This window comes from Grus americana, chromosome 1 (assembly GCF_028858705.1).
Source record: "Grus americana isolate bGruAme1 chromosome 1, bGruAme1.mat, whole genome shotgun sequence".
Taxonomy (NCBI): Eukaryota; Metazoa; Chordata; class Aves; order Gruiformes; family Gruidae; genus Grus; species Grus americana.
The window spans coordinates 33,588,280-33,608,006 of record NC_072852.1 but is presented as its reverse complement, the minus strand read 5'-3'; the positions used below and the strand labels follow the sequence as shown (position 1 = coordinate 33,608,006).

Here is a 19,727-nt window from a genome sequence, read left to right as displayed (position 1 = left end):
CTGCAGAATTTTCATTCAGTGGAAAAATGCACAAAGATGGAAAAGAAGATACACCAGGATGGAAGGATCAGATTTCCCCAGTACCTGCCGTGCGGAAGCACCAGGAAAGATGTGTTCTACCAACCACAAAGTGGCACAGCCAGAGGGTCCCAGGAACTCAAGCCTTCCCTGAGAGCAGCTGAGCCCATTCCAGGCAGAGCAGGTCCCCACAGGCAGGTGAGGCCAGCCAAAAGCAGGGGACCGCAGCAAGGAGCTGGGACTCCGCAGTTCAAGGATGGGGACAGGAAACTGCCAAGAGGAACAGGGAGCAGAAACATTGTCCTTGGTGGAAAGAAAGCATGTTCTGGATGGAGAACAGCAAATGCAGGACTGTGACAGCAGCTGAGCTCAGAGAAAGAGCAGTGAAACACTGAAATAGGCTGTCCAGAGAAACAGCGGAGTCTCCACCACTGGAAATATTCAGGACTTGATGGAACCCTGAATGACCTGATCTAAGGTCCTGTTTCAAGAGAAGATTGGCCCAGGTGAGGTCTCATCCAACCTGGACATTTCTATGATACTGTCACTATGCCTGTCATTTCAGGGATAGGACCAGAGATCTCCAGGACCTGCGGTCCCAGTTCTGCAGTGTTCTCAAGTGCCTGTGCATCTTCAACCATGTTCTTCCTTCCCAAGTAATATTGGCAGACTTCAACTGCAACATATGCTTTGGAGTTTTTCTAGTTTGGGAGTCACACAGATAATTCTTGGCTCTGTTCAAACACTGTCCAGATTTTTCCAAGTCTTTACCCATGAGCACAACTTCTGTTCTCTCTTTATGTCAGCTTTAGTTAAAATTTGAAAAGCAACTGTAGGCTCTTAAACCATGGTCACTAAATAGCAACCAGCAACTAGCACTTGTTTGACAAATTTTGTCCTGTCATAGTCAGCATATAAGGAATTTTATTTTTCTTCAAATTACATGCTTTTACATGAATGCTTGCAGTTCCCCATCAAACAAGTAATATACAAATATTTTGTTGATGAGCCAGAGTGACCATGTACAATCATGTTCCATTTCAAATTCTGAATTTGGTGATTGTGTTATTGTAACTTAGAGGAAAGGTAGAGGGAACTTTACAGAAGAGTGATATAAGTCATATATAAGATATGGAGATGGCCTTACTTAAACAGAACACCTGTATGAATATTTCATTCAATTGCTTAAGGGATTTTTTTCATTATTGTTTTTTCTTAAGAGAAATAACAGACTACATCACAAGCTGCTGCCCCCCCTTCTTCTGCCCAGGGCATCAGGCTGCCTGTTTCTCTGCTGTACAGCAATGAATTTGCTCATTGCAACACACTGTACATGTTCTGTCAGCACCGTTTTTTGCCTCTGGGTTTACCTGAAATAATACCATACTATGAAGTAAAAGTACATATTTGGAAATTTTTGCTCTTTTTCCTGGTTGCAGCTTTGGAGTCAGATAGATATGGAGAGAACAAAGCAAAGAGAGCTTTATCAGGAGTATGGAACAGCAAGAATACCTGAGAATCAGCATGAGAATAAATATGAAAAGCAACCATCACTAGATCTGCTGCTCCAAGAGAGAGCAGAAAACCTTTGCAGACAGAAGCAGAAGAGGTCTGATGGGTCAAGCCTTACAATCAAGCCTCACTTTCTCAAACACTACCTGGACCCTCACCAATTCTTAAACACATACCCAGTGGCACAAGAAGTTATTACTACCTTGTCTGATTTATTTATTTATTTGAAATACTTTAATAGCTGTCCAGTGAAGACTGAAAACCAATCTGTCAGGAATCTTGCTTTGCAGAAGGATTACAGCTTCACCATTTTTGCAGCATCTCTTTGCAATAAGTATTTTATTTTAGTAATCCTTCCACAAAATTACATTCTGGAAATACATTAGAACTAGGTATTCAGAAGCTATTTTAAACACTGAATGAAATTCAACTGGAAAAGAGTCCACAGAACAAAAAATTTTTCTGCTGCTATTTGAGTCTTCAAGACAAATAATCAGAAACGAATTATATATAAGCTTTTTAAAAATGTATGCTATATTTCATTATCAAGTCAGTCTTCCTATTCTTAAAGTATTATAGCCTACAGTTCACTTTTAAAACTTAAATGTCACATCTATATAAACAATACAGCATGACTAGCAATAGTATTACATTTGCATGTTAAGGACTAATTTTACTGTGCAAAAACCAGACACATACTTTCAGTTAAACAGTAGTAAAACCTGTATAAATTATATTGAGAAGTTCATCCAAAGAACCTTTAGTGAGCAGTTCACCACAGGACTGCAAATTTAGTTTCCATTCCATTCTTTGCTCCCTCTCTCATTCCTTGTCTTTCACAAGGCTGAGAATTCAAGCCACATAGAATTAAACCAAATTTACTTTTAGATGCTGACAACTCAAAGTCAACAGAACAGTGTACAAAGTTCTACAGAGAGACTGCTTCCTCATACAGTAGGAAGGTTCACAGTGTTTTACAATTACGAAAATCATCGGTATTATCATAACAATAAGTTCTCTGGATTTTTAATTGCTGAAGCAGAAGTTACTTTTAAACATTTATCTGAAAAACACACAGGTCATTTTACAGTCTTACGTTTAAATGATAAAATAAATATCTTGTCTAGCTCTCAAAAAGTTCACAGTACCTGATTTTAAAAAAAAAATCTTGTTCAGTTTAATAAAATGTACTGAAGATGCTTCCAGTATCATTCTAAAATCTTATTTTAATTCTACAGAAGCTGACAGCTTCAATATTCAAATCAACCACAGGAAAAACTGGTTCTATGAAATCCCAATCTTTTAAAGTTATTCCTCAGACTCTTCTGAGCTAAGTTCCTAAAAGTATTCTGTTTTACAGAACATAATCTAGATTTCCTTAGAGATAAGGGCAAACTCTACCAAACATAAGATTAGATCTTATCGAAAACAACATTTGGATTTTATGCCCAAATTTTCATCTGTCTTCACTATAAGCCTGTCCCTAGGACTGAGTGGTAGATCTTCGTGGGAAATAAACCAGTCACAGATTCACCAGCATCAGGCTAAATAATCACAATTGCTATTTTTTTTTTAGAATATGCGCTTTATTTTTTTTTTTTTTCAGTTTTTCATTTTTAAATAGTCACAAGTTTATGCATTTGCTAGTAGCTGATTTAGGCCAAGTACAACCTGGTGATCAGACACAGAGGGAGAAAAACTGCATCGTGACCCTCATAGCTACAGCATGCTCTGGTTAACTCCAGCCAGACCCAGCAGACATGCAAAGCCATGTTCACCAAGAACATGATTATGCAAAGTCAACATTTAAAAAAAATAATAAAAAGAAACAAAAATAATTGAGTAGAAAGTTGTTTTTCAAGTGTCAAGAAAAAAGGAACAACAGCATTACAGTACAGGAAATGGGCTCACAGGCAACAGAACAAAGGCCACTAGAATTAAGATGGAAAACGAAGACTTAGAATAAGCTTATCTTGAACAAGACCAGAGACTTATTTTCTTGAAGATGCTATTATGAGATAATCATGATGGGGAAAGTGATCTATATTTCCTTTCCACCCATGCCAGGCATACACTGAAAACACTGTAAATCAGAGCAAGTTTGAAGAAAGTCATCTCTTTCTCCCACCCAAATTATAATCTTTAAATGCAATTTCCAGACTTGGGCACAGCTGCATTTACGTCAGAAAAATTTCCAAACTCTCCATTTAAAGTAACAAAAAATACAGTAATAAAGCACTGATTGTTTATCGCAAATGAAATAGAAGGTTATTGCAGGTAATTTCCTCACTGTGAAGTGACATATTAAAGACTAATACACGAATAAACTTCCATTGAACTTCCTCAGAAACTCAATGTTACAAGAGTAATAGAAATCTTGTTTTGTATTAAATTAATTCCCAAGCACTCAACATAAAAAAGAACACCAATTTTGAACACAATATCCCTCACTCATCCAGATATAAAACACTGTAGTCAAAGCAAAACTTAAAGATTCTTAATCTTCAGAGAATGACAAAGGCACAGATTCAAAGCTGCTTTAAAAAAACCAAACAAAAACCCAACAAAACACCACCACCACCAAAAAACCCCACCAAAAAAAAAAAAAAAAGGACAAAACCCCCCCAAACAAAACCAACGGGCAGCTTCCAGTGTTCAATCCCAAACTGTACATATTTAAGGAAATTACAGTGTAAAAATAATTTTTGATAATTTGATCTCACATAAAATCTTAGTTTTTAATTACAAGCAAAATTATCTGTATTATATTTGATTTTAAAACAATTATTCATACTCATTTTCTTGACTTGCAAAATAGCAGGTGTTGCACGTAAGTTAAAGAAAACTACCACTAATTCCCATGTGCAGATCAATGCCATGCTTCTCCAGTAAAGTACAGAATTAAATAGTGATGTTATCATCGCATCATCTCAAGAAATTCAATTACATTCATACTGTGCTCCAAGAAGGAGGAAGAAAATAAATCAACATATTTCTAGCAAATCAAGCCATTATGCAGGTACTGTATCAACGACAAGATTCCAAGAGGACTCACCTGTTCAATCTCCTTCGTCTTAGTTGCAATTGCTTTCGAGCGGCCAAGAAGCTGGCCATCCTCATACAATTCTGTACTATCCATTATATTTGTTTCTGTTTCCTCTGTTTGTTCAGTGTATAATGCAGCTGAGGAGCCAGCCTTAAAAAAAAAAAATAATTCAGAGTTTTGAGAGCAAAATAAGAACCTCAAAATGTGAGAGCAAAAATAAAAACCCTAATACAGTCATTCAGATATGACTTTGCTTATCAAGATGATTAGTGAAGTATTATTGCTACAATCTAATAGATATAAAAATACAGATTTTAAACATGTAGAAAACATGGCATGATAAAAACCCTGTAACACAGTCTTAACTGTGTAAAGACAACATCAGATAACCTTTACTTGCCCTTCTGCTGAGAAGGAACTTCTATATGTGATATTTGTAACACTAGCTAGCAAGAAATACACAATGAAAGTGGGATTAGTTTTCTGGGAAAGGATAAAAGTAACAAATCAAAGGTAAATAGGCATTCACAATATCAAAATGCTGACAGAAAGAACTCTTCCAGCATTCAGGGTCACAGTTTTAATATTAAAGGAAGAGAGATACCTATTTCTAGCAAAAGCAAACACCTGCTTAGAGGATTCCTGATAATGTGAGAAATCTTACTGAAGTACCAAAATTGTATAAGCTTCCCTCTAAAACAGAAATTATTATCCCTGCCCCAAAGAAAACAAATTCCCAGTCCAAGGAGTCTATATAGAAGATGTAAAAAGAGAAGAAAGTACTACTGCATATTGAAATCCAATATTATGGAAAAGATTTGTAGAGTACTAAAATATTTCTTTAAAAATAAGATTTGACGATTGAAGAAATATTTTATACTATTCAAAAATAGAGGCGGAGAATCTTAAGACTTAACTAATGTGAAATAGAAAAGCATTAGACAAAAAAAAAGTGTAAATGATCCTACAAGCATCTGCTCAAAACTTAGCAACAATATAAACCATTAAGATTGCATCCCAAATCTTGTTACTAAAGTAAATCATGAAATGCCTGAGAGGGAGTAAAGGCTGCTAAGAAGTTTAGTGCAACATGAAGTTCAACTATTAAACACTATGTAAGATAAATCGGAAAAAGTTAAAGATATTGGAATTCATACACAACAGCCTACTAATCAAGGTGACAAATATCCTTTCTTCTAGGACACAGAATGAGATGCCTCACCTCCTTCATTAGCATTCCTCTAGCACACTTTCTTAGTCAATAAATCATCTCTGGCTCTGCCATAATCAACTGCCGTTGTTTCATTTTGAATCTTTCTTTATTTTTAATTTTTTTTTCACACTGCAATTTTCTCTGAGGCACAGAGGAAGCTTTAAACAACTCGTCCCACTCTGTTCTTTCCTCCCTTGCATTACCTTCCCCTCATCAAGAACAGGAGTGACATTTCTCTTCACTGTCACTCTCCCGAACCTCTCAGAAATGTCCATCCATATGTTCTCCTCCGTATGGCATTCATGCTTGGATCAGTTTGCTCCTTCTTCCTCACTCTACGCCTCCTCCCTTTTTTTTTTAAATTTCTTTTTCCTGGAGGGAAATGAACGGTGTATTTATCCAATTGGATCTTCCTGTCCAGCACCCCGAAGCTGTTGATGCACTTGGCCACTGCACCAATAGACATGACTTAAGAGTTCAGATAAATACGGATCCAGTGAGTTTATTTCTCTAATCTAGCCCTTCAGCTCCACAAATGTGAAATACAAGGAGGAAATTCGATGGTTTGTTTTCCCTCAAATTATTTACAAACAAATATAAAATAAACCCACATTAATTATAAAGTTTAAGACCCATGACTCTGTAAAGTAGGTACTATTTTGGTTCTGTAAGAGTGCCTCTAAAGCTGAAGAGAAGGACTGCTGAAATGATCACAGGATTAAACTAGACTATTTTACAAGAATGTTACATGACATTTGGTTTGTTTTAAATGACAAAAGATGTCACCTTGTGCAGCAAAAGGTGCTAGGTAAAAGACAACATCTTTACTAGAGTATTTCTGCCTTCTCTTTGCCAGAAATCACTGCCTACCAATCTTATCAGCCTCGGTTAATTGAATTTGAAAACCTTACGAATCATGTATTGTCAGTCTTTATGTAACTAAAAAGACACGTAATACACCTGTCAATCCGATCATGACAGAAAGGCAGGGAAGTTGCAAAAGTAGTTCAGGTGTGTAAGATGACAAGGGGTCTCCCAGAAGCCCAGTACTTTCTGGAATGGTGCTGGGCTGAACGCTGAGGTGGTCTGAGAGCACCTAGAAACATTCACATCAGCAATCCCTACTAACTTGCATTCTCTCTCAGTCGGGGATTCAGGTTATCAACCAGGTCCCATATTTGCACTAACACATGATCCACAGCTGAGCTGTCCAAGAACAAGAGGTCTGACAGTCCCTCGCCCATCTCGCTGCACAAACACTTACCAGATTAACTTCAGTAATGAATACTAAACTACTTACCTTTCTCTAGAGGGTATTAATGAATGCTTGCAGAGCCTGCTCTGCTAGCAGATCAGTAAAAAATTATTACATCTGAAAGACTGGCAGCAACAAATGCATCTTCTACTAACATAACAGAATCCAAAAAGACCACCTATCCAAGGGCAACATAACAAAACAAAGACCGAGAAGGGCTACAATCACACTTCAGTGTAGCAAAGGGTAGAAGACAAGGAGGGGCAAGAACAGATGGGTGTAAACTGACAACTAATGTTGAGTATTTATGAAATAAAAGTTCTGGAAAAAAGATAAATCTACCAACTGCAGTAGCAAGGCAAAAGCTTAATTTCTAAGATAAAGAAGGAATGCTTTCTGAAACGGAATGCATGCTGTGGCAGGCTGCCATGGCATGGAACTGAACTCAATAAACCAGAGTTTCTCTTTTAGTCTTATGTTTTATCTGTAAACTCACATTTTGACTCAGAAGTCCCTTCCTAATTTTAGGGAGCTCAGTAGGCATACAAACTTACACCAGTGAGAGAGTTCCTTGGAGAATCCGGAGCTCCCCCCAGCCCCAGCCCTGGGAGAGCTGGAGCCTTGTTTTGTCAGTTGTAGCTCAACATCAATTTAAATCATACTAACAAAATCTACTATGTTTTTCTGTATTTTTTTAAATAACAAAAAATAAAAAAGGAAAAAAAGAATCACAAAACACAAGGCTTTATCCTCCCTCCTGCTCTCTTTCAACAAGCATTTAATAGCACAGATACACAAATTCAGGGGTCAATTACAAAACGTGCCTTTCAGGAGAGTGCAGAAAAACAAAAGCCTACTGTTGTAACACTTTAAAATAAATTGATTAATACTCCTGTCTTACATCATATTCTGTTATTTCAGGTAAATTGCTTTCATCAGCCTTTTCTGACTTTTCAGCGGCCCACTTGCTTGCTGCTTCTGCAAGTTCCTTTTCCGACAGTCTGTTGCTCTTATCCAAGGCCTATACAAAAACATGAAGGTTTAACATGAAATATATTTACAGTTGGCAAAACATCTTCAAAACTAAAATAAACAGTTATTCAGATCCACAAAACATTTTAAAGTAGGAAATAAGGAATCTAATCTATTTCAGTTGCTGACTGATTTCTTTAAAAAGACAAATGGGTGGGGAGAGAACAAAAAGAGAAAAAAGAGAGAGAGAAGAAAAAAGATAAATCAATGAAGTTCAGTAAAATGTTTAAAAAAGCACCACGCTTTCAGAATCAGTTTTATTAAATTCACAGGACAGAGATAACAGAAAAATTATTTGAGACCAGTTGAGTTTAAAGAGACACAGATCAAATGGGAACTAAGAAGTCAGATACAAGTGTGGAGTGATCTAATAATTCAATGCGATTTTCAGAGATAAAAGGTTGTAACAATTTTAAACTAAACTACTAAATACTATGTACGGTATAAAACCTCAGCTAATTAGGGACAAAAAGTATTTTATACATACTTTAAATGATCAGACCTGCTTTCATTAATTTTTTTTTTTTTTTATTTGGGGGGGGGAACATTGATCATTTACAATAGAGTCAGTCATGGCTTTATGGCCTTTTCATCTGCCTTTTCAGATGGAAACACTCATATAAATAATATTTTAAAATAATTGATTTGTCTCTAAGAACATGACTTGGCTTGTACTAACAGAGCAACAAACAGACAACAACAAATACCCACCTACAAAAACCAGTTTAGGAATAGCTAGCTTTAGAAATCTTGTTACCACTATGTGGGTAACTCATTTGTATCAACTGTCTGTATAGAAGCATCCATTCAAGAATCTATACAACTCTAGTATTAAAAACTGCAACACTGAGATAAATACCTTAAAAAAAAAAAAAAAGGGGCAAAAATCCTACTGCCTGAAAAACATTGTCACAATTTTTACCCAATGCCTGTTCCATCCTGGCAAACAGATGGACAAAAAAAAAAAGCAAACAAAAAAACCCACAAGACTCCCCCCCCATTACCATTAATTCATTCCAAGTTACATAAATAGCCAGAGGAAGCAAATACCGTGACCTGTTATAAGACTGTTTCATCTTCAGACCTTTTGTGCTTACCTCAAGTAAAGTATTATCCAAACATCTCTTTGTGCTGTAGAGTGGCATAAGTATACACTTCACAGAACCCTTCCTGGATTCCGTGTCATAAAGACACCACCTTTATCTGAATCCAGAAGAGAATTGCAACACAATGTTCAAATAGGAATCCCTCTTTTCTATAATCGTAAATTACCAAATTATAACCAGCAAAGCCAGGAGGCGACAAAATTCGAGGTAAAAGGGTACAAAGATGGTTCTTAAAAGAAAGGGGTAATATAATTCACAGAACAATCAGCCCAGCTCACCTTTCCAAACTACACAATTATTCTTACGCTAGTCTCACTACAAACTGTCTGCTGCCAAGTTGTTGTTTTCCCCCCCGACGTTCTTATTCCCCACAGTATGCCTGACTTATCTTTAACCTAACTTTTCTCTAGGTGCCAAAAAATCTGTACTGCGGTTCTATTATGAATCTCTCCCTTTCCTCAAACGTAGCTCTGGCCAATACTAACAAAAAGAAAAGATCAGTATCTTTGTCATGGACAATCAGCTTTGCATAAAATGAAGATAAATAAAAGGTCACATGACCTCCAATATTTCCACACGCCATAAGCAGAAACTAATCACTCTAGTATCTACTGGAAGACAGCAAAAAAATCTGTTTAATTTAATCTCACTAAATTTAATTCTATAGGTCACATGTCAATAAATATGTATTAAAAAACCCTGAGTGCATTTTATGCAATAAAGTAATGGTATTTCCACACATACATTACAACTGAAGAGAAAGAACAGGAACATTTCTCAGAGGAAAATATCTGCAGCCACTTCGGCTGCAAACTTGCAAGAAATGAACCACCTAGTATATCTCTTAAAAAAACCTAACAACAAACTTCCCCCCGCCTCAAAAAAAGAGGTGTCTTTTTTTCTTTTTTTTACCTTATGCATAACATAAGAACAGCAAAAACCTGTCAGTTTTCTGCTATCTTTGCTGAGAAGCTTTCCCTATCTCACACATCTGCCTTTTGCTCTAATTATGTTGGATACAGCCTCCAAGGCTTGTACTCCAGACAGCTATTAAAGAAAAACACAAAAGATTTCATGCTGTAGTCAATTAAACAGGTGGTTAAGATCAGATAACACCAACATGTATTAATTCACAAGCATGAATATGTAAAAAAATGAATAAGATAGATAAGAATACCTTTTCAGATTTGCACATAGTTACTACAGTGAAAAGAGATATTGCTGCGGAAGCATATACCTTTGTAAGTATTTCAAAGCTAAGTTACAACTTACAGCACTGAAAATTATCTCCTTTAATCTATAAAATAAAGTATATAACTCATTTCTCAAGCCTAAGTAGATTGTAAGACCCTGGCCCTAGAGATGTTCATCATGTTTTGCAAAGACTTGTTCTGATGATATTTCTATGTCAGTGAAGCATTATTATAACTTAACTGGTCAGTCTAATCCAGCCATCACCCCAAGAGGCTCCGCTGACACAGGACAATACATTAAAAGCAGATTTTGGGACTTCAAGAGAAAAGCAACAAAAGGTCACTGAAGTATTTCCATTTCTGCAGCTGATGCATGCCCAATAAATATTTGTGTTGTCTGGGGAAATGATTTCCATCAAACAGAAAGTTTTGTTTTGTGTAGCTTATGTTAAGTGGCTGTCTGCTGCCAGCAGATATATGCAAACTGCTGGCAAAAAATCCAATGCAGACAGCATAGATCAGACCTGACTGAAGAAGAAAGCAAAACATTTAAAGAATACTTTATAGTTCAAGCTCACAATGCATATTAATACAAGAGCAAGAGATTTTGCAATGCTTCCTTGTTCTCAAAGGTTTGTATTAAGCAAGAATTTGGTATTAAGCTGTAGTGTTCTAAGTCTATAAGCAAAATAGGTGAACTAATTATGAAGTTTGTTTTATAATCCAAAGCAGCATAACTTGTGCGTAACAGCTTTTATCTGACTTTCCTTATTTACATTGCTGAAAATGTATCACTTGCCTCCCCCCTTAAGGACATTGGCATTTAGAACTGCTGTGCTAGGCATTAGCTAAAAGAGCTGCATAAGGGAAAAGTACTTAGAATGACGTAGCACAACCAAAGCCTGATTTTTTCCCCGCCTAATTATTTCCTTCAGTCTCACCTTCTCACAACAAAAAGCACCTTTCTTTCTGCCAATTTTTGTTTTTGTCTAAGCACTCCACCGCTTTTATTAAAAGGCCTCAAGAACCAGGCTAGTACACCATGCCACTTAGGGCAAATGCTACTTTTTAATAGGACCTTATTCACTTAGAACAATATAATACATTGTTTCTTTATTTCTCATTAAAGTACTTCTCAAAAATTTAGAGACAATACCCCTGTGGAAATGTTCATTTTAACCTCAAATATAATTTACAGGCAAGCAGACTGTGATGTGAAAATGTTTTTGCTGCCACAGGACAGCCAGAACAATATTGAATGCTGATTGTTCATTAGTGTTTATTAGCCTGTCCGTTTAACTAATTAGCAAGATTATGTAGTTGGTACTCAGCCCACAAGATTTTTTTTGAAAGGAAATTAAACACCATCATTTAGAACATAAAATGGCATTTACCAAACTATCTTGCAACGTGGCTCCCTTCCCAAGCAAACGCTATCATTCTTGCCACATCCTCGAGCAGCCCTGCTTCCAAGTCAACACTACTATTCACATTATCTTCCCAGTCAGTCACACACTTCACCACACTGTTTCCAAATCCAGTCCCAGCTTAGGAATCACTGTAGGATGGAGTTCAGTGCAAGTACAGGCTTGTCCAATTGATCTGATGCTCCTAAAAACTGCTTCCCCATTATTTTTTTCCTTGCCATTCCTTTTCTAACACACTCTGGACTTTGGAAAATTAATTTTAAATCCATATAAAACTCCCTTTCTCCTAAAATGAGACAGTGAATACAGAATAAAAAGGTTTGTTGGTGTCATCATTAGACACACAGCATCATCAGCACTTTCCTGCCAGATAAGGGAAATCTATCCTCTGCTGGTTTGCAGAGCAATTCCAGGTGCTCCTTTCCCTAAAAGCTGCATACTGTATCTCCTTCCAACTGAGGAAAAAAATCCAACAACAGCGAGCAATCTGAAACCATGGTGAGAAGTACTCAAAAAGTCACCTTTGATGAGGGTACTGCTGTGGAGCCTGAAGGTGATGCATCTCTTGATGTTTTCAGTGATTGAACTGACGTCCTCTCTTTACCTACAATTAAGAAAAAAATAATGACCGTAAAATTATATTAAAGATGTGTTGCAAATATATTTATTGGCTTCGAAAAATTGCAGTGACATTCACTCAAGTCAGACATGAAATGTACACGCTCCACTATCTCATAAATATTGGTAACACTTTCTTCTCTTTACAGAGAGAGATGTAGCTATATTATTTCACATATTTAGGAAAACCCATTGTCCTTTTTTTCAACATTAACTGCAAGGGCATATCAATATGATTTGGCAAGATGATGTGGGTTTACTTTTTAATATTCCTATAATAATAGAAACGGGTGAAATATTAGACACCAGCCAATCACTCCAGGAAACAAGGCAGTGTAGGAACTGGTTTAGCAGGCCACAGTATGTTGAAAAGCCCTGCCATGGGAAACAGTCCCGTACTGAATCAACCACAGGCTAGATAGATGCTCTTTGTATTATCAGCGGTTTTCTTGTAAGAGTTAAAATCGGCAAAACGACAATTCACCGTCTGCACAGAGCCTTGCCACAGACTGGTTACAGGCAGACCGCGGGAACAGAACTAGTTGCAGTGTAAACTACTAGCTTTCAACCTGTGATCCATGGATTACATCTAGGGGATCTGCAAAAGTAAATACGAAAAGCAGATGTGTTGTCAGTAGGCCTGAATTAACTAGGCTATTCACACTCACTGGGAAATGGCTGACTGTTCACAAATGGAAAACAATATAGGCTTATCCTGGCTTCCACTAAATTTGTATCAATACAATTAAGAACAGAATGAATTAAAAAGTCTATCAAATACTTATAAAATTGGGATATAAATTATTTTAGTAGCACTACAAACAAATATGGCTTTAATTTAATGAGTCAAAGCAATAAAGAGCAAGCATGGCATCTTACTCCTAATAGCTGAGCTATTTTCTTTTTTTACTCAATGCCATAAAATAAGACTGCATCATATTGTGCATTTTAAAATACCACTACCTACACAAAAATGTAAGGAAAAGTCTATGCAAAATCTATACTTTTAACAATAGGCAATATTTAAGGGGTATTTGAAAAGTTGGTCTTCTATTCTTTCCCCACATTTTCATACCATATGTATAGTGTAGACTTAATACAAAGCAAAGATCAAACACCTGCTCATCTCTGCACATTGGTAGAGACAAGTGAGTTACTGCTACGATGTTGAAGGCCTACTAATCCATGCCAAAATCTTCAGAGCTACTGATGGATCTTTCAAAAATGCTGCTGAAAATAGTTGGGGAAGTGACTCTGGCAAAAGCAAACATTCCTAATTGCACTTTAACCCTCAATTTGAGGACGATGCTAAATGGAGAGCATACTTAAAAACACAGCAAGCAACCTTATTTAAGAATTTCTAGTAGCCATAAAACAAAAGATGAATTATGAATTACCTTTGAAAAAAACCCCTATTTAACAATGAAAAGAAATAGCAAAGAGAAAAAACTATGAAAAATTAGAAGTTCCTATAAAGACAAAGTATATGACAAAACTAAAAACATGAAGATAGAAATAACCGTGCCTTTAGTCTGTCACACTCCCCAAAGCACAGAATGTCTCCCGTGATACCACCAAGTAACACAGGAGTTTTGATTTTCAGCCCCATGGAAATTTACAGACTACTCTTAACTCTGCCTCCTACATGCCTCCTCCTGGATTCTTTAAAGATTATCTCAGTTGAGTGGATTATATGTTTGCTCTTGAATAGATGAAATAAGCTGATACGAGTGGCAGTAAATTATTCAAAGCTAAACAGAGAGAGAAACCAACATTTAATTGGGAGCCACTATTAAGAGGCCATTTTTTCTGAATGCGTGTGGCTATTTTGAACCCACAAGTCCTACCTGTACAATCAAACATGATGCTTTCCAAGCACCATTACTTGCCTTCTTGTATCTCCTTGACATACCACTCTACAGACCCCCTACCCACTGGCTCGATGAAGGAATACCACCCTGCTCCTCTCCATGCTCTCTCAGCATGGCTGAATGCCTGTCCTTCCCTATGAGCCCTTTCCCTCCCTTTACCAAGCTTCTTAATGTCCCCTCAGTTTTCTTTGTTCAAATTCTATATTTATCCTATTTTATGAAGGGCTGGAGAACATAGGATATTCCTCCTTCAGTGGAAGTCATCAGGCCAAACTGATTCAGACAGCATGATTTTAAACAGTATTACGATATTTAAAAAGACGATGGATTATAAATTCCACGTGAAACAATATATACTTCACGTTGTAAATACATTTAAGTACAAAGTGTACTGCTGACGAATGTATGTCTCGCTTTATGTTCCTTTTAAATACATACTACATGAGCTTACCTAAGACAAATCGTATTCAAACACGGTTCTAAAAGTATTATTTAAGCCATTTATACCTTGCAAATAGACCGTTTTAATTCAATCATCTAGAGGAATGGTTTAGTAGTACTATTTTCTAGGCAACAAGCAGTTATAAAGAAATAGTTAAGTGTACAAGCCATCTGGTGTCTTAAAACTGATTTAAAGATGATGAGGAGAGGTGTTTAACCATGCAATTGGAAAAAAAAAATCCCAAAAGCCACAAACCTACGTGTAACCTCCTCCCTTGAACAGCATCTTTTCTGGTTTGTGAAGATGCCTGCTTCTGCTTTGCTACCTCCATTACCGTTTGAGTAATTCTGCCAGTATACTACAAATGTGATAGAAATCAGCTTAAAATTTTAGGAAAACCCTGAAACATTCCGAAATTTTATATGGTTTCTCACAACAATTTTTCCTGTTCTTGGTGATCTGCACATCTACAACCCTTTTACAAAATTAGTTGAATATCGTCTTTTTCTCTTCCTCTCCTACACTTACAGGAACTCATGTTCACTGAGTATTGCTACAAAGTGTTAAAAGAATTGCAATGATGAGCTAGAAAGATAATTTGTATTCTACAAGAAGTGAAATGATTCCTCAATATTTAAACAATTTTAACTAAACTCCACAAGATCTTTTTTGGCATGAAGTGCTACATAATGGTCCAGTGTGCCACTTTGGAAACACACAATATGCCTATCAGTGAATAAAAAAAAAAAATCTAATTAATTTTAAAAAAGCTGCCAAAATGAACAGTAGTTTTGTATAGTTCACTAGAAAGCATTTGCAGAAAGGGAAATCAAACAGGATTAATTTACATAAGCTGTACAAACAGCAGTGGCTAAGATTGTAATATATTAAAAAAGCAATGTTGCCCTTTTTTTTGTGAATTATTTAAATAGGAAAACCTTAAATATTTTCAAAACAGATGATTCATTAGATTTCTGGAAAGATTAACACCCAAGCTTTTAAAAGGCAGAACATACACAGTATAGACTTAACTGAGAATATGTTTCACATTTCTTTGAGGAAAGTAAGATTTGAGGGAATCTGACAATGAGGTGAAATCGCTAAAAACAACCAGCTTCAAATAGTACCTTATAATACAGTTCCAAGAATATTTTCAGAAAATGTAACAAGTAGCAGTATACACTTTAATTTCTCCAATTTTTTAAGCCCTCTTTTTCCCTGGTTGCAGGAAGAAAAGTCTTCATCTGCTATAGATGACAGCAAAGTTTCTCGTAAAGGAATCCAGTGAAGCACATAAAGAAGTAACAGAAGCAGTTGATGCTAAAAGGAAAGTAACATACGATACTAGAAAAAGCTGTGCAGCTGAAACTCCTACAGTCAGTCTAGACCTGCTACTGAAATAACACCTACAATCTCCCACATGAAATACATAAGGGAACAGAGAGTACAATGAAACAACCAAAGAGCAGACAATATGTAATTGGTACAAAATGTCTAGTTTCCTCATTGTAAAAGCATGTAAAGAAAAAGGGCTTATACAGTGAGTTGCAGTTTGACCTCACCAACCTGTTCTCATCATCAATCCAGCATTACCTTGCTGAGAAGAAATATTTCTTTTATGTAAAGATGACATACTTCTGCTATGCTGGGACTGGTGGAAAGGATAGGCTTTGCTTCTTTCAGGAGAGTAGCTCCTGCTGCTGACACTAGAGCCAGATCTGCTGTGCGGAGAATCCCTTCGGCTCCCTGGCGATTCCCTGAAGAAAGGAGAGTCCCTCTTATGAGGGGATCGCTCTCTCATATAATGAGAAGGATAGAAGCTTTTTCTTCTGAAGCCATCTCTGATGTCCCTTTGAAGACAACAGAAAAACAGAAGTTACTTGGTTATCCTTCCAATGTTTGTGGAACAGCAGCAGATAATACAACTGCAACATTTTATGTCTGGTAAATACAAATAGGTTAGCTGTCCTCTGCAGAGCACATCTGAAATCTTCAGCTTTGTTAGAGTGCTAAGCAATGAATGAAAAACAAGTAGAAAAATAGAAAAAAATATGTATATATAATTTTTTCCAGATTTCATTCAACTACTCCATCGCTAGAAGCTAATTCCTTTCTATTTCTTGATAATACAGCTAAAATATAAGAGAAAGATGCTCAAGAAATTGGGACTCTCACATTTTATTTCTTCAGATTCACTCCACTTCACCTGGAAATTAAACCTTAATTTAAAATAGCTAAAAATACACACGCAAATATAGCTCACACTATTTGGCTGATTTTCAACTCTATTTTTCTCTTACCCTTATTTTCAAGGGACTATGTCCCTCATTTGAGAGAGACACCCTGCTATGGGAAATATCATTGAGGGATTTCAGTTTATATCCAGCAAGGACAAAAAGTAAACTGCAGAATATCTATTCTCATGCCTATGTATCCACCCAAGGTCAAACCCTGAATGAAAATATGAAGATTTATACCTACTAAAATGTCTACGTCTTTCACAATACACAATATTAATTTTGAATTTTACTGTAAAATGCCACAGACACTCTCATGAAACCCAACTGATTTGAAACCATAACCTAGTAAATACCAAAACTTTCTATCACATTTATATATTGTTACTCCAGACCATACCCCAAATGTCCTGGTTACCTGCAAATTATATTAATATACATATGCATATAAAGTAAAAAAAACAGTATCAAATTGAACTTTTCCTAAAGAATCTCAAAGCTAACAAACATGCAAGCGAACACCTACTGAATCTAGACTTGCGACATCTGCCTTGCTCAGAAGACACATTGCTAACAGAAGCAAGTACTTCTCGGCTCCTCCACACCATTGCTAAGTAAAAATAAAGATTTCACAGCACTTATAGTAAGCCAGAATGTATCTTATTTCACTGCTTTTTCTGTCCTATTTTTCATCCTAGTCCTAGTCCTTAAATAAGGAAATGTCTCACAAAGACAAGCAAAGATCTGGTGGTCTCATTTAGCACAAAGTACCTATAGCTAATTTTATGTTGGTGGATAAAGGAAAAAAGCCCTCTAGTGTACAATTCCTATAGCTGTTACAGGCCCACATTTGTGACGGGTAACAAAGGACTTCAGTGTGCCAAAGATGTTTTGGACTACTGAAACTACACAGGTAGCACCACAGTAATACAAACTCTATTACACTGATGTGCTTTATACAGTGCTGATTTGCTTTTTGCATGGAAAGCACATCTGCATAAGTGGTTCTGCTTCAGAGCACAAACATCCCACAAGCAACACTGAGGTTATTCTGCAACAGTAAAGTCAGTGGGGCAGGGGCATAGCCAGTAAAAATTCACACAAACCTTCAGCTTATTTCTCCAATGCCAGATGGAATAAAGTATCAGGAAAATAAAAAAAAATCTTTATTTTGAAAACTTTCATATGAAACTTAAGTATGAATCAATAGCTGTCAGCCACCCTGGTTTTCAGTAAAGCACCAGTGAAGCAAAGCCAGGTTTTACAGTTAAATAATTGTTTCACTGCTATCAGACCACAGGCCTTTTATCGGTATCTTATCTTACAGAAAAGCATATTTTACAGATCTGCATACCAAAACTGATACAAGACAATGTTACACAGGTTCATATCTAACAGGTGTGCTAAAAATCAATATTCATTTCCTTTCTAAACATCTTTTCTTCTTCTATTTATTGTGACTCTTCTCCTCAAGTGAGCCAGCAAAAGAAACAGTTAAGGAATTGTTAAATAGTACTCTATTACAATAGCCTCTATACAGTAGCCATTGTATAGACTCTTACATCAAAGAATGAATCACCCCAGAATACACAGAAGGATAATCCTCCTGCTTTCTTCAAAGGCCTAAGAGCAACGTGCCCACCTTTGGACACTACTCTTTAGGAAAAGTGTAGATTAACGGGAGACTTTCCAGAAGGAAAAAACTGAAATTATCAGACTGAGAAAACACGTTTAATGAAGAAATACTCAAACCCCTTTGTCCACTTAAATTTAGCAAAAAGAAATCTAAAGAAGTCAGGTGAGTTCTCAAACCTAGGAGATGTAGCTGAAAAATAGAGAACTAATGCTTTTTCTACATTACATGCATGAACATTTCATGTAGCAATAGACTTAAAGCAAATATTCAGACCTTAAGAATACTAGAAAGATTAGCTCAACACTGAACTAGTTTGTCTAGTTAAGTGGGGGTTTTTTATTTATTAAAGAACATATTGATCAAATATTTATCAGGAATGAGTTCAGTACAGCACACTTTTTCTTCAGTTTCCTTCTAAATCTCTCTCTTTAAATAATCTTATTTATTTTTAAAGCACAAGCTTTCTGGCAGACCAGTCCACCACTTTTATGCCCAAAGCACGTTTTTATGAGCAAGTTATTAAGCTCTGGTATACAGAGAAGTTTATTATGGAAATGTTTACAAAGCCCCAGCTATTGCACACATATCATAAATGCTCTAATATCCACATAAGAATTTACAAACTATCATTGAAACACACTTTTAAACAGGAAAACACTTAAAAGCCTCATTCTACAATAATATTATGCACAAAAAAGTAGAATCTCACTTTCATTTTTTAAATTTTCATTTCATCACTCCATGTTAATTCTTAACTGGACCCTATCTCATGCTGAACACTCAAGCCATTAACTATATTAAAACCTGTTTCAGACAGCATAGCAACAGCACAGCATTTCTGATGTTTTCCATTAAAATAACAAACTACACTGAATAGAACAAAATAAGCATTGTTTCACTTTTTTTTTTCTCCTTAAATACTTAAGCTAACATACACCTGCAATTTGGTAATGAAGGCCCCAATTCAGCAAAGCAGTTAAGCACATGCTTCAGATTCCAACACATACTCAAAAGGTTTATTGAGCGGGTACAATATTTAATAGAGATGCAAAATTTTGTGCTCGGCTGTAACTTTAAAATAGAACTACTGCTCTTAATAACAAATACAGGATTAATCCTTT

The 19,727-nt window shown here is 36.2% G+C and overlaps 1 protein-coding gene across 10 annotated transcripts in view; it reads right to left on the bottom strand.

The window, feature by feature from the left end:
• PPHLN1 (periphilin 1) overlaps window positions 1–19,727 on the bottom strand; it is a 76,406-nt gene that overhangs the window by 30,993 nt on the left and 25,686 nt on the right. For 4 of the 10 annotated variants that reach the window (XM_054845527.1, XM_054845492.1, XM_054845501.1 and 1 more), the window contains exons 6-9: window positions 16,300–16,583; window positions 12,324–12,406; window positions 7,946–8,065; window positions 4,586–4,726 (exon numbers count right to left, since the gene is read on the bottom strand). In XM_054845527.1, coding sequence (XP_054701502.1) covers window positions 4,586–4,726; window positions 7,946–8,065; window positions 12,324–12,406; window positions 16,300–16,583 — 628 coding nt within the window. The remainder of the gene's footprint in view (window positions 1–4,585; window positions 4,727–7,945; window positions 8,066–12,323; window positions 12,407–16,299; window positions 16,584–19,727) is intronic. The other 6 variants (XM_054845553.1, XM_054845535.1, XM_054845543.1 and 3 more) reach the window with 2 other exon arrangements.